This window comes from Notechis scutatus, chromosome 5, assembly GCF_049901735.1.
Source record: "Notechis scutatus isolate UNSWTSFEM ecotype Mainland chromosome 5, rNotScu1.2, whole genome shotgun sequence".
NCBI lineage: Eukaryota > Metazoa > Chordata > Lepidosauria > Squamata > Elapidae > Notechis > Notechis scutatus.
This window is the reverse complement of record NC_142013.1, coordinates 39,882,187-39,896,395: the sequence shown is the minus strand read 5'-3', so window position 1 is coordinate 39,896,395 and position 14,209 is coordinate 39,882,187. Positions and strand designations below refer to the sequence as shown.

Sequence of the window (14,209 nt, the reverse complement as noted above, 5' to 3'; positions counted from 1 at the left end):
GTGTGTATACATATATTACTCACACAAACACACACACACTAATGTGATTGACAGACACGTTACACATATGTAATATGTATACACACACATCCTTATAAATAGATACTTTTCTATAAATATTTAATTGTCTCATTTTCATAGTGAAGTAAACTTGATGATGAAAATGAAACCCTTAGCATGAGTCCAGCAGTCCCAAAAAGTTCTGGCTCAGTGGATCGGTGGCAGTCGGGATTGGGGGGGGGGGGAAGAGGGGGTGGTTTTGCGTGCGCACTGCTTGTATAAATGCAGCTTTGCACACTCACCCACCGCTTGGACAGCCCAGTTCTCAAGGTGCCAGGTCACGGACTGTGAGTTGGGGACCCCTGCATTATTTTGTACTTTACAGATCTATAATTGTATAAATGGAATAATTATTTTCACTATAATTGAGTTTGAAACAATTGCTTCTCAAGAAAGTTCCACAATGATGTGTGAACTGCCTAAAATTTAATGAAGTTGCATTGATAAGAATTTTTTCTCAGAAAGAGTCAGCCTCTCCTGATTGAATTCTCAAAATTGTTGATTGGATGAGACTCTTCATAAAAGCAAGTATAAAAGTTTAATGGAAAAAAATTATGGGATACAGTTGACTGTTCAAAATCAAAGCCTTTGAAAAAGTATCTACAGTGAGATGTGAAATCGAGAGCCATTTTCAAATGAGACTGGAATGTGGTATTTGTTACAACTCACCTGAATTAAAGTGTAATAAACTAGTGAGTGTCTTGAGTAATTTATGTTCACATTTTTTACTATTTGGCATATTCCGCTCTCAACTTATCTTCTTTCTCTATCCCTTTCTGCTTATTTAAATGATTTTTACGACCACCCATCTCCCAACAAAGGGTAGCATACAGGGATAAAAACTGATAACCTATGACGCCTAAAATAAATATCTTACTCCAACAAATTCAAGCCATTTATCCAGCACTTGACTAGAATAGTCTTTACATCAGTGCTGCAAAAATTCCCATAACTATTCCTTACCCAGAAGATAACAGGTTACCATATTAGGACATTAGTTGACATTCTGCAAAAAAGGTTAGGGACAAAGAAATAGCGGTTCTTCACTCCCTTTATTAGGTATTAATAAAGGCTGTTACCTGTATTCATTTGAATTTACTCTTCATTTTTCTCCAGTGTTATTCTGGAGTTCTTCTAAAAACCAGGTGGTTCTTTGCAAACCATGTCCATAGGTAACCCAATCCCTACCATCTAAGACAGTTTAGCATTCTATTTTTATTTTTTTTTGCATATCAAGGTACGATACCAGATACTATTTTAGCTCATTAAAATCCTATCGCACAAGCCTGAGATACACATTTAAAGCAGCAGTAAATTGATTATTCAGATAGCCAATAAGCTGTGGCTATAGCAATACCTAGTAATACAGCTTTAAAAGAACTTTTACAAGGTTTTATTAATTCAATACAAAAAAAGAATGCACACAATTATAAAAAAAAAAGCTTTAAAAAATACAGAATGTACACTTACATATACATGGAGTAAATAAAAGTACATAAGCATTTCATTGCAATTATTTACGTGTAATCTATGTTAGTAAATGATGTATTCATTAGTTACGAACGTTATTTCTGAAGCCCATTAGGCTATTATTTTTGTAATGTTAGAAAAATAGTCAAAATTGTCAGCATGGTGTGGTTTACTTTTTTTGTCTAAATGTCAATTTCTGATAAAGACTACAGTTAAAAAGAACTTGTCTCAAAATTGAATAATATGTTAATTACTGTTTCTGAAATGACCTTGTTATAAGATACTGTGTAAACAGTAAAATAAAACAATCTGAGGGCATCTTCACCATGATGAAATTTTTTCAAAAACGCAATGAAATTCAATAGATCTGAAATATTTTTTGTTGCATAAAATGTAATCTAAGGTGTGTAGATATTTTTAGAATTGATGTCAACAATATTTTCCATTATACAGACAAATAGGAATATCTATTTATCCTGTTGCTCTATTTAACCTATTCAGCTATTATCTTCCATTGGAATCAGCTGCTTCGTATTTTGTCAGATGCAAAGAATCGGACCATTCATGAGGTTGCATCATAGAAGATTTATTCAAGTGTATGTACAAGAATCTAGTCAATTAATGGACAGCACTAAATTAGTGCTAGATAAGGGTCAACAGAATTCAACGGGAACTGGACTTGGATCTCTTGTGGCAATGCAAGGGCATTAAACTGATGATGCATTTAACTATTCCCAGTCTTCTATCCATGTTGAATTGATTAATCTAACGTGCTGGCCATGCCCATGCCTGGTTTAGTGAAGCGGTAAAAAGTCCTGATACATCACGTGACGCTGCTGTGACGACATGAGTTTGATACCCCTGTACTAACCGAATATTATAATTGCTCTTTAAAATGAAATCCAATAAAATTCATTGTTTTCATTTTTAATTGATCCAAATTATAATCCCTGCCTTCTATAAAATTTTTACATGTCTTGTATTAATTCTAGATTATTTTATAGCACCAAATTAAGTTACACAATTGCTTATGTTGTTCAGCTTTCCATTATAAATAAGCAGGGTTATTCATGTTCAAGTTCCATTTAAGAAAAGTTTCCAAATTGAAAAGCTACATTTACCTACATAGTAGGCATACTATAATTCCTAGGAATTACCAAGTTTCAGAACAATATTAATAGCCTGCATTCTTCTGCTAATGCATGGAATGACTAAGGCATATGAGACCATCTCTTTATTACACTAAACTCATATTTTGCAAGAATCAGTCCACAAAGATTAATGAATTTTAGACTGTTGATTTTTTTCAGGGCACTACTTTACAGTACACGATTATTTTTTAAAAAAAATCTTTCCCAAGTTATGCTGTACTCTGGTGATTATATGAATACAAACAACATTTTTATCATTTTTTTCTTGGGCTTATATTGTTCTCCAATTGTTATTTACGCCAAGTTTCCAAGCCATCTTTTATAAATAAGACCAAAAACAGTTCATACAGAAAACTAAAGAGTCATAAAGTCATTTTTAGTTTTTTTAAAAAAGCCATAGGCTTAATGACATACAAAACCCTAGCGCAACAAACATTTCAGTTTTCTTCACAGCAGTTTGAAAGTGATGTGCACTTTTTTTTTTCAGTTTTCCAATCTTGTTTTCAAACTTGAAAACTGTCTTCTTCAAACAGGACTACCACATAATTTTGTCTACAACCTGTCATTCAAGACTTTCTCAGATGCAGTCATGGTTAGCTTCCAAGTCCACATAAAGTTATCACCCATCTTCAAGTATGTAAAGGGAAATCTTCAAATACGTTTGTGGTTTCTAGTCAGCATTTCATTCTGTTAGGAGAATTCTTCATCCCAGCTGAATAACAGAATATCTTACCAAAATAAGTCTGGAAACTGCAACTCAAAATCAGAGTGGAGATCTGAGAATATAAAAAAGAATGTAAAATACATGAAAAATTGATCTGGAGATTGTTGCAATTTCAGAGCAAAAAAACCCTTTGAATATGTAATATAATAGCATGAGAAAGTACATGGTTTGGCATTTAATGTGATTTAAAATTTCATAGGTATGGAATGTTCCCATTAACTTTCAAAGTCTGGAATAATGTAAGGAATATAATACTGTGGAAAACTTTAATAAATCTCTGTCTTCTAAATTATCAACAAATTCAAAACTGGGAAGAAGGAAACAAAGATAAATGGATCAAAACTTCTTTATTTGTTTTTACTTGGCTCCATTTTTATTGGAAATGAAACATTTAGGCACATTGTGGCATTCTGATTGTTTTTAAGTTAATTTTAAAATATTGCTACTGTGTTGGAAATGGAAATGTTGAAAAAGCCAGTAACAAAGATGTGTAACCCATTCACCCTACATGTATTTTTGTATTAAAAATTCTTAACAAAACTGTTCCTATCTTGCATGGGTAAAAGCTACACTGTGTGTGTGTGTGTGTGTGTGTGCATATGTATATAAATGTGCGTGTATATAAAATCAATAAAATAAAAATATAACTGGAGAGTTGAAAAGAGCAAAAGAACATTGTATCTGCAAATTCAAAATTGGCTGGGAGAGCTAAATCAAATTTTTAAAAATAATCTTAGTAGAAATAAGCTAATTTAGATAAATGCGCTGAAAATGATTTAATGATATTTAATAGACAAATCCAACATTCATTTCCAAAATAAAACCATGCAGATTTTGTGAAAAATATATGATAGCAGTTAATGTCCCAAAGAAGATGCTCAAAATATGTTCTCTAATATGGAAATCTGGATTTAAATTATACAGTGAGGATATCAATTTGTTTAATATCCTGCCTCTAGTGTTTCCCACAACAACCTTACGAGGTAGATTTGGGAGACAGCAAATTTCCTTGGCTGAGAATAACCTCAAACTTGAGTTAATATCTACTCCTACACTTCAACTATTATACTCTATTGGCTTGCATGGTATGGGATTTGAATAGTAAAATAAATTGTAAAAGCAGTTTGACAATAGTTACCAAGAGTGATGGTAGACCCCTTTCCACTGAATGTGTTTATGGAGACTGGGAGCATCTTCTGTGAAGATCTTATAGGCACAAAATTGAAATTGGTAGCTTATATGGCTACTTCCAACTCTTCTATTTTCATTTGTTTAAGAGGACAATGCAGAGCACTAAGCTTACCTCTCCAGCCTTGAACGTGTCTGCCTCCTAGATTGCTCGAGTATCATTTCATCTGTTGCCAGTGACTGATGTGTGGTGGAGGACGTTGGACGCTTATGAACTAGTGCAACAATAACAAAATTAAATCACAGATTTTTCTCTTATTTCGGGAAAATACAAAGAAATAAATCTGTCATTTGGATAAAAAGCTTTATCTGATAAGCAAGTAGTTTTACCAGTTTCAACATTATCTTACATTCTTTAATAGACAGCTTTCCTGTTCCAAAATGAGAGGCAATCACGATCTAGATGTAGATGTGTTATCAAAGCACTTTAAGAAAGCATTTCTAGACATGGATTTAATACATGTGCATTCTATACAGACCTTATTCCTCGCACTATTATTTTATCATTCTAGGTCTAAGGAAAGAGCTTAATAATACCAACTAGTCTCAAGCTACAGAGATGATGGGATAGTATCTGGCAGACAAAGCTTTGATCTTGTTATGCTCTGTTCTCTCCAACTCAAAATAATTTTTGGGTTATCTAACTGGATTTTCCATAGTGCTTTTCCTCTTCAACGTATTTCGTCTCAAGATTGTACCCTTAAAAATCCTGTGTGTTTTCTTCTGGCATCACCCAGGATCCCATAAAACTTAATTAGTGTAAATTGATCATTTTAGTGAAAAATGATCACAATCGTTTTAGAATTACTGATCAGTTCTACTCTGGATGGAAACCAATAATATATGGTCCATCTTCAACAGCTCCCAGAGCTATTTAATCCATTTTAACTATGGTAACACTTTGAGCTGGCTGCCAAGAATCCTCTCTGTTCCTAATGTTTCATTCTGATAGTTGTAAGACTTCTTAATTTCCTGCCACCCTCTTTTCTGCCTTCCTGTTCTTAACACTGTCCTAAGAGAATCTAATCAACCTTCTATTCCCAGGTCCTTATCAATAAAATTAAGCACAAAAGTAAAGGAAGATATTTTGTTTAGGTTATTTTTTATCCCACCATCCACTACAGAGTCCACACATGAATACTGGTCTACGACAAACTGGCATCAAAGCATGGCTGTCTGCTGGTTTATCACAGAGAACATTTTCTTTACATCAAGTGAGAAGCAATAAAATAGGCACTGCAGGCCTCTCCAGGCAGCTTTTAAAGTGGTGCAATGCTGCAACTGAAAAATTCTGCAATTTTACGTGTCACTATGTTCCATGGAATTATTTCTGAATTGAAAGCATTGTGTTCTAAATATTAGGGGGGAAAAGACAGCACTTGCAAGCATTGTCAATTTATCTCAAAAATGCAGATTTCATAGGAGATTCATATCTATATGGATCCAAACCATCTAGTAAGTCATCATAAGTAATAATAATAACAATTTGCTTTTATATGTGGATTTTTTGTTAACATGTTTTTTCTAAGATACGCATTGTTTATATTTGACAATTCTTGTTTATACACATTAAAATGATGAAAACAAGAAAACTTTTGTTACATCTGGTTCCATATATTACAAAATGCTTTAGCATAATACCACGAAACACAAAGAATACCTGCCTACATTATGTATTCTAAAGCAGACCTCAAAGAGAATTTCCCTCTTTAACCACTCCTCCAATAGAGATTCCAAACCAACATTCTCTGAAATCCACAGCTACATGAAGAACAAATAATATTTTATTCTTAAAGGCCAAGTTTTATTTTCAAAATTGCAGATTAGTAGTCGAGGGGATTTTTAAACACTTGTTTACTTTTTGATACATCGGAAGAAGCAGAAATTTCCAGGAACATCTCAGTCATTTTCTGCAAAAACGATAGACTTGTGGTACCATAAACTCACATACACATAATTATTATGTCCTGAACTTTGATGAACCGCAAATCATGCTCCATCAGATATAATGGGTAACAGAGAAAAATATTATAATAATATTCTGTTGCTTTTGAGCTTTAAATGCCCTGTGATGAGAGATTTAAAAATTATTTCCTCTGTCCAGATCCTGTAACCTTCTTTTCACAAAACCTATGTGAATAATCTATAGCTGAATGAATTTACCATACAACCTTGCAAAAACAGATCGTACTATAATGATAGAAATTCAAGAACTAAATGCTGCATAAAATGTAGGCATCAACTATAACTCTACAACTAGTGATAATGCTATTATCCCAAGAAAAGGATTAATTCTCCTGTTCAGTTTCCAATGTGAATGTGCTTTCTAGACAATATCCTACTGAAAACTGGCCAGTCACTATACAGGTGAAACTCGAAAAATTAGAATATCGTGCAAAAGTTCATTTATTTCAGTAATGCAACTTAAAAGGTGAACCTAATATATGAGATAGACTCAGTACGTGCAAAGCAAAATAGTTCAAGCCGTGATGTGTCATAATTGAGATGATTATGGCTTACAGCTCATGAAAACCCCAAATCCACAATCTCAGAAAATTAGAATATTGTGAAAAGGTTCAATATCCTAGGCTCAAAGTATCCCACTCTAATCAGCTAATTAAGCCATAACACCTGCAAAGGGTTCATGGGCCTTTAAATGGTCTCTCAGTCTGGTTCAGTAGGAAGTACAATCATGGGAAAGACCGCTGACCTGACAGTTGTGCAGAAAACCATCACTGACACCCTCCATAAGGAGGGAAAGCCTCACAAGGTAATTGCAAAAGAAGTTGGATGTTCCTAAAGTGCTATATCAAAGCACATTAATAGAAAGTTATGTGGAAGGGAAAAAGGTGGAAGAAAAAGGTGCACCAGCAGCAGGAATGACCGCAGCCTGGAGAGGATTGTCAGGAAAAGGCCATTCAAAAGTGTTGGGGACTTTCACAAGGAGTGGATTGAGGCTGGAGTCAGTGCATCAAGAGCCACCACACACAGACAGATCCTGGACATGGGCTTCAAATGTCATATTCCTCTTGTCAAGCCGCTCCTGAACAACAAACAACGTCAGAAGCGTCTTACCTGGGCTAAAGAAAAACAGAACTAGTCTGTTGCTCAGTGGTCCACAATCCTCTTTTCTGATGAGAGCAACTTTTGCATCTCATTTGGAAACCAAGGACCCAGAGTCTGGAGGAAGAATGGAGAGGCACACACTGCAAGATGCTTGAAGTCCAGTGTGAAGTTTCCACAGTCTGTGTTGATTTGGGGAGCCATGTCATCTGCTGGTGTTGGTCCATTGTGCTTCATTAAGTCCAGGGTCAATGCAGCTGTCTACCAGGAGATTTTGGAGCACTTCATGCTTCCTTCCGCAGACAAGCTGTATGGAGATGCTGACTCCATTTTCCAGCAGGACTTGGCACCTGCCCACACTGCCGAAAGCATCAAAACCTGGTTCAATGACCGTGGGATTACTGTGCTTGACTGGCCAGCAAACTCGCCTGACCTGAACCCCATAGAGAATCTATGGGGCATTGCCAAGATAAAAATGAAAGACATGAGACCGAACAATGCAGAAGAGCTGAAGGCCACTATCGAAGCATCCTGGTCTTCCATAAAACCTCAGCAGTGCCACAGGCTGATAGCTTCCATGCCACACTACATTGAGGCAGTAATTGCTGCAAAAGGGGCCCAAACCAAGTACTGAGTACATATGCATGCTTATACTTTTCAGAGGTCCGATATTGTTCTATGTACAATCCTTGTTTTATTGATTGCATGTAATATTCTAATTTTCTGAGATTGTGGATTTGAGGTTTTCATGAGCTGTAAGCCATAATCATCACAATTATGACAAATCATGGCTTGAACTATCTTGCTTTGCATGTAATGAGTCTATCTCACACATTAAGTTCACCTTTTAAGTTGCATTACTGAAATAAATGAACTTTTGCACGATATTCTAATTTTTTCGAGTTTCACCTGTAATATAAACAAACCATTCTTACTATTCTATGTGTGTTAAAGCAGGAATGTCTAAGTAGCCTGACGCTAACCTCTACTCTTCAACCTTGATTAAAGGCATCTGAAATTGAGCTGTACTTTTGTGTACTTTCTTAATAGAGTAGATCTTATGGATATCTATATTGGCAATTTAATCAATATATGCAGGTAAAGAGTACAACCAGTCTTCATACTTTCAATTATTAAAACATAGTTGTTAGTGTGTTTCATATTTTATCTCCATATCACAAGAATTAGAAATATGACACCTGTGGCATCAGAGGCTCTGATTAGAGTTACATTCATTAAAATTGAAAGGTCCAAATCTTGCAAAAACACCAAATGTCATGAGATCATTATAATATCTTGTGAAATATGATAAGTTTTCATTATTCTCACTTAGGATCTCATAATGTACCTGGGTAAGGTTGCTGAAAGCTAATGGGCTTTCAAAAAATGGGGAAGGAACAATTTTACAGGATTGCATTTTGTCAGAATCTATTGTGGCCCTATGATTATTCTATCATTTCATATTCAACACAAATCATACTAGGATATGAAATAGGAGCAATCAACATAAATCATGAGATATAACAACAAAATTATAGTCATAAGAATCTAAGGAAATACATAGTATGATAGATGAGAGGATAACCATGCTTCAGCTAGTGACAGAGGTATTAGTACTTACAGTAGCATTGGAGTATTACTAGCATTACCATTGCTAGAAAGAAAATCAAGATCACTCCTGAAGAAATTATGATCCCAAAAGGTGGAATCAATGGTGGCATTGTGGGTTCAGAACAGTTCTTTGTCATATCTGAAATAAAAGTTGAATGTAATATTGAGAAATCCAGGATCACAGTGAAGAAATCGTTAGTTCTATGATGTAGAATAGAATAGAATTTATTGACCCAATGTGATTGGACACACACAAGGAATTTGTCTCCAGTGCAGTGTACATACGAACAACAAGTGATAATCATAATCATAAAATAAAATTATCATAAGTCAGATACAACTCTCAGTGACAGTCATGGGATACTAAGCAATCAACATAAATCATCCTAGGGTACTAAATAGGAGCAACCAACATAAATCATGAGATATAACAATATTATAATCATAAGAATCTAAGGGCATAGGTAAGATGATAGATGAGAGTTTTCTAACCACAGTAGCAATTTTCATTCAAAAATAAGATTTTTAAATTTAATTATTAATTCAAATAGCTTTGTGTTTTGTCATTCACTCAATTATTATATTATAAAATCAAATAAAATTGCCTTTAGATAAAATGAAAGGAACTTACTCAAGCTATAATTGCTTGACACTTGGAAATCTAAATAATGAACTGAGCACTGAATCAATATATTTTCTGTCATGTTTAACTGCAAGGTGCCAGTAATATTAAAATGACCAAATATTTCATTGCTTGTGACAGTCCAATTCACTGGATTTTCATTGATAGATCCATACATCTTTGGCTCTGAAGAACCTCCATGAGACAAACACATCAGTGTCAAATTTTTTGAGTCACAATGTTCACCGGACAAATTGTTCAGGATGATAGGTGTACTAAATGGAACTGAAAGACACAAAAAAGACAATAAGATATTACAGAATATGACTCATATGTAAAAAATGTTTGATATTGGCATTTGTTCAAGCAGACCTGTACACATGAAGACTTTCCCCCTAAATTTCCTGTCGTTGATTATTCTGAATTTAAGAAAATTCTCTTAAACATTTCAGACAACTCTGCCAAGTTCCCCTTCTGTGCAAATGTTTTCCCAAAATAAGACAGCATCCTCATTATTAATCTTTACTGAATAGCAGTGAAACCTTATTTATTTAATTAAGTACTTGGTGATTAATATAAAATATGTACTGAAAATGTATGTGTGTACCGCTAAGAATGGTGTCAATATTGTAATTTTATAATGATGTTTCAATTACCCAACTAGCTTTGTGCCTACAATGGCACTAGAACTAATGGCCTACCTGGTCTCTAATACATATTTTATAATTTAGTGTATATACATTGTAAATCACTTGGAATACTGTGTCAAGTTTTGGTTGCTACAATGCAAGAAAGATGCTGAGACTCTAGAAAGTATGCACAGAACAACAACAAAGATGATAAGGGCCTGGAGGCTAAATCATATAATGAACAGTTATGATTCTATACTCTATGTCTCATGCATTGTGATGTCATAATGCCCACTTCATCATTTCATTGTCAAGATGATTAGGAACAGATGGCTATGGCTGGGAGTCCAACTGCTTTTGCAGAAGAAAAAAAAATCAATATATAGCAGCTCAATCAAAAGACTATCATTCTGTCAAAAATATTTTAAAAGTAGAAATTAGCATGTATCTAAAACTTTCTGAGTGTTGACAAGGGTTCTCATAGATTATTCCTATTACTGTATGACAAATCTATCAGGGATCGCATTCCAGAGTTAGAAAATAATATTTAGTTCAGTTTAGCTAAATATTGCCTTAATCTTTGAGTCAGGTATACTAGAGGTATACCAAAAGATATACCAGAGCCACATTTGGGACAATTGTCGCACCCTATTCTATAACAGTAACAAGATCAGTGACTGATGCTGTCAACATTTTTGATGTAGAACAGATTAAAGTATTGATAAACCCTCCTGGTTTCATTTCCCTTCCAAATAAGCATTATCTCCTCGCATCCACACAACTATATAGAACTTCTGGGAAAAATATTAAAATCACTCATGGCAAATTACCAAAAGCTTCAGTTTGGGGCTGGTTGATTGGAGACAGAAAAATGGCAATTCAAGAAAGTACACCTACTTCTCTAAAAGATACACAGTACATTCTTTTTAAGAAGAAACATAATTCATAATCTTGTGAGTTCAGTTTATAAAAATAAAATCTAGTTTTACTTTTACTTTGTAGTTTACGAAAGTAAATTAGTTCTTTTAGAGGGAAGCTAAATAAAAGGTTCCTACAAAAGGAAGAAAAAGTGATAAAAGAAATTAAAAGAATTTATTAAAAAGAATTTAGGTAAATTCACTGAGTTTTAGTAAAATTGTATACACAACTGATAAATGTGTAATTGGTAAAATGTAAAAAGTTCTGTTCTAATATGAAACAGAAGAACAAGTAAAAGAATGTATGATAAAGTGAGCTAAATTGGCTTTATAATATACAGATGGATCAATAGGAAAATATATAGTTGAAAGGATTGAAATCTATGCTATGTTTTAAAAAGAATTTTTATAAAATGTGCTGTTTGTATATGTTGTCTGAAAACTTGTCTAGAATTTATAAAGGCATTTCAAATTTATGTTGGAAATATGAACAAGAAGGAACATTTTATAATGTTTGGTGGACATATAAAAAGCTATAAAATATTGGATTCAAAAACACATAAAGAATTTTAAAAATTAAAATAAATTGAGAGCAAAGATTTTTTTTGCAGTGTGGGGGAACTGAGGGACAAACAATTGAATCTGATGAACAGTCAGATCTGATATCTTTCTTTATGATAATTGTAGTGAGATTATTGTGTCACAGAGATGGAAAGATTTGGCATTACCCACAATGGAGGAATGGTTGGTGAAAATAATGGAACTTGTTGAGCTAAACTAACTTCTTGGATCAGATAAAAATTTATTGCTACCTGGAAACCCCTAATGTATTTTTTTACATAAATTATGTTATGATTTGTGGTTTAAATAATCAGATAGGATAGATGATAGAAAGAAGATAGATATGTTGTAACATCAGTCTAATAACTGCTGTAAAGAAGTCAGAAAGTTTTTTTTGTCTTTTTAAAAATTTCATTACTATTATTCTTACACTTTTCTGTCTCTCTTGTATTTAGCTGATTTTTTTCTGTTTCCTAGTTTTCTTATATTAGTTTGTATTAGTTTTATCTTCTTTTTAAAAACTCTTCAATAAAATTATACAGAGAGAGAGAGAAAGAGAGAGGGGGAAATTAAAGAAGTTGTGTCAGTAGATTAACACTTACCTATCACAGATAAACGGGTAGATGTTTCCCCTTTTAGGCGAGTTTCCAATATGGCAAAACATTTATATAGTCCACTATCATTTACTGTGACTGAGGCGATTGAAAGTGTAAGATTCTGCTCTTCTAACTTTGATCTGTTCTTGTAAGATTTGTCCTTTTCCAATTCAACTTCTTCACCGTTCTTATATGAAATCACAACCAGATCTTGTTTATCAAAGTTATACTTTTGCCAGTAGATGTAGTAAGATTTTAGTGTGCCACTAGTGATTTGGTAACGGCAAGGAAGCCTGGCTTCATCTCCTGCTTGGACTACAACTGTTAATTCTTGACTGAGAGAACCTAAGGAGGAAAAACATACACAAATACACAATCAAACTATGATCTATATCTATTCTTCAAGTTTTTCCTTACAAATATACTTTGAGATAATGTGGGAGAAAAGAGGGATTAATGAATCAACAAATGTACTGAGATATTATCATGTAGTAGAATCAAGTGAATAAAACTGTAAGTCCACTCTGCAATGACTGCCTATATTTATTTACTTATTAGATTTATTTGCCAAACATCTTATGCCATCAGGTGGCATAAGGCATTAAAAACATTAAAACCATAGAATATAAATTATTCTAAAATGATAAAAATGGAATTACAATGAAAGGTAAAATTATGGTTAAAAACTGACAGGATGCACAGGGAGAGTGGTGAAACTGCTTCTTAATTCATCAACCATTCCTCCATTGGGGCCCCAAGCCATCTGGAAGGGCCAGGTCTTCAGGTCCTTATGGAAGGTCAGAAGGTCAGGAGCCAATCTTACTTCAGGGGGTAAGACTGTTCTAAAGAGCAATTGTACCTTGTATTTTCCCCCTTAATACAATGTGGTATGAAGGAAAGCTTTCAATAAGTACACAATGTCTCCAATACAGTTAGTCCTCAACTTACAATTACAACTGAGCCCAAAATTTATTTTGTTAAGTGAGACATTTGTTGAGTTTTGCCCCAACCTTCCTTGACACAGTTCTTAAGAGAATCAACCCAGTTTTTAAATTAGTAACAAGTTTCTAAAGTGAATCTAGATTCCCCATTGACTTCGAATGTCAAAGGTTGAAAAAAATGATTACTGTAAAAAAATAATTCCACATTTGCACAGCTTACAATTTAGCTGCTTTTCCTAGATAAGACAATCTGTATGGGTCCATTAATAATGTGAGCTAGCCTTGTCTTGATGGTATGCACAAATGATATCTCCATGTGCTCAACTATAGTCTCCTGTGGAAAGAATCTATGATGGACATTAGTAGGCAGACAAAGTTGGTTAAATGGAAGGATAGAGTATACATATCTACTACCTGCATGCATGGTCTGATAGGAGTCACATTAAATATATGTGGGATCCTTGGTGCTCTCTGAACTTGGTTGTTTTCTCTGAGCTTGGTTGTTTTCTTGCAAACTTTTCATTACCAAACTAGATAACAACATCCAACTTCCCATAAGAGAAGCTCAATAAGAACACTATTTAGGTGAACCCAAACACACTGCAGCAACCCTCAACTCCAGAATAAGGAGACAGGTCATCTACACATCTTCTAACAAAATGTATATTCACTCAGA

At 34.0% G+C, this 14,209-nt stretch overlaps 1 protein-coding gene across 4 annotated transcripts in view; it reads right to left on the bottom strand.

Moving 5' to 3' along the window:
- Nucleotides 1-2,753: 2,753 nt before the first annotated feature.
- Nucleotides 2,754-14,209, bottom strand: part of LOC113409823 (programmed cell death 1 ligand 1-like) — a 60,215-nt gene continuing 48,759 nt past the window's right edge. For all 4 annotated transcript variants that reach the window (XM_087966615.1, XM_087966618.1, XM_087966617.1 and 1 more), the window contains 5 exons: nucleotides 12,599-12,937; nucleotides 9,899-10,174; nucleotides 9,278-9,406; nucleotides 4,709-4,808; nucleotides 2,754-3,457 (listed from right to left, as the gene is read on the bottom strand). In XM_087966615.1, coding sequence (XP_087822741.1) covers nucleotides 3,445-3,457; nucleotides 4,709-4,808; nucleotides 9,278-9,406; nucleotides 9,899-10,174; nucleotides 12,599-12,937 — 857 coding nt within the window. In that variant the 3' untranslated portion in view covers nucleotides 2,754-3,444. The remainder of the gene's footprint in view (nucleotides 3,458-4,708; nucleotides 4,809-9,277; nucleotides 9,407-9,898; nucleotides 10,175-12,598; nucleotides 12,938-14,209) is intronic.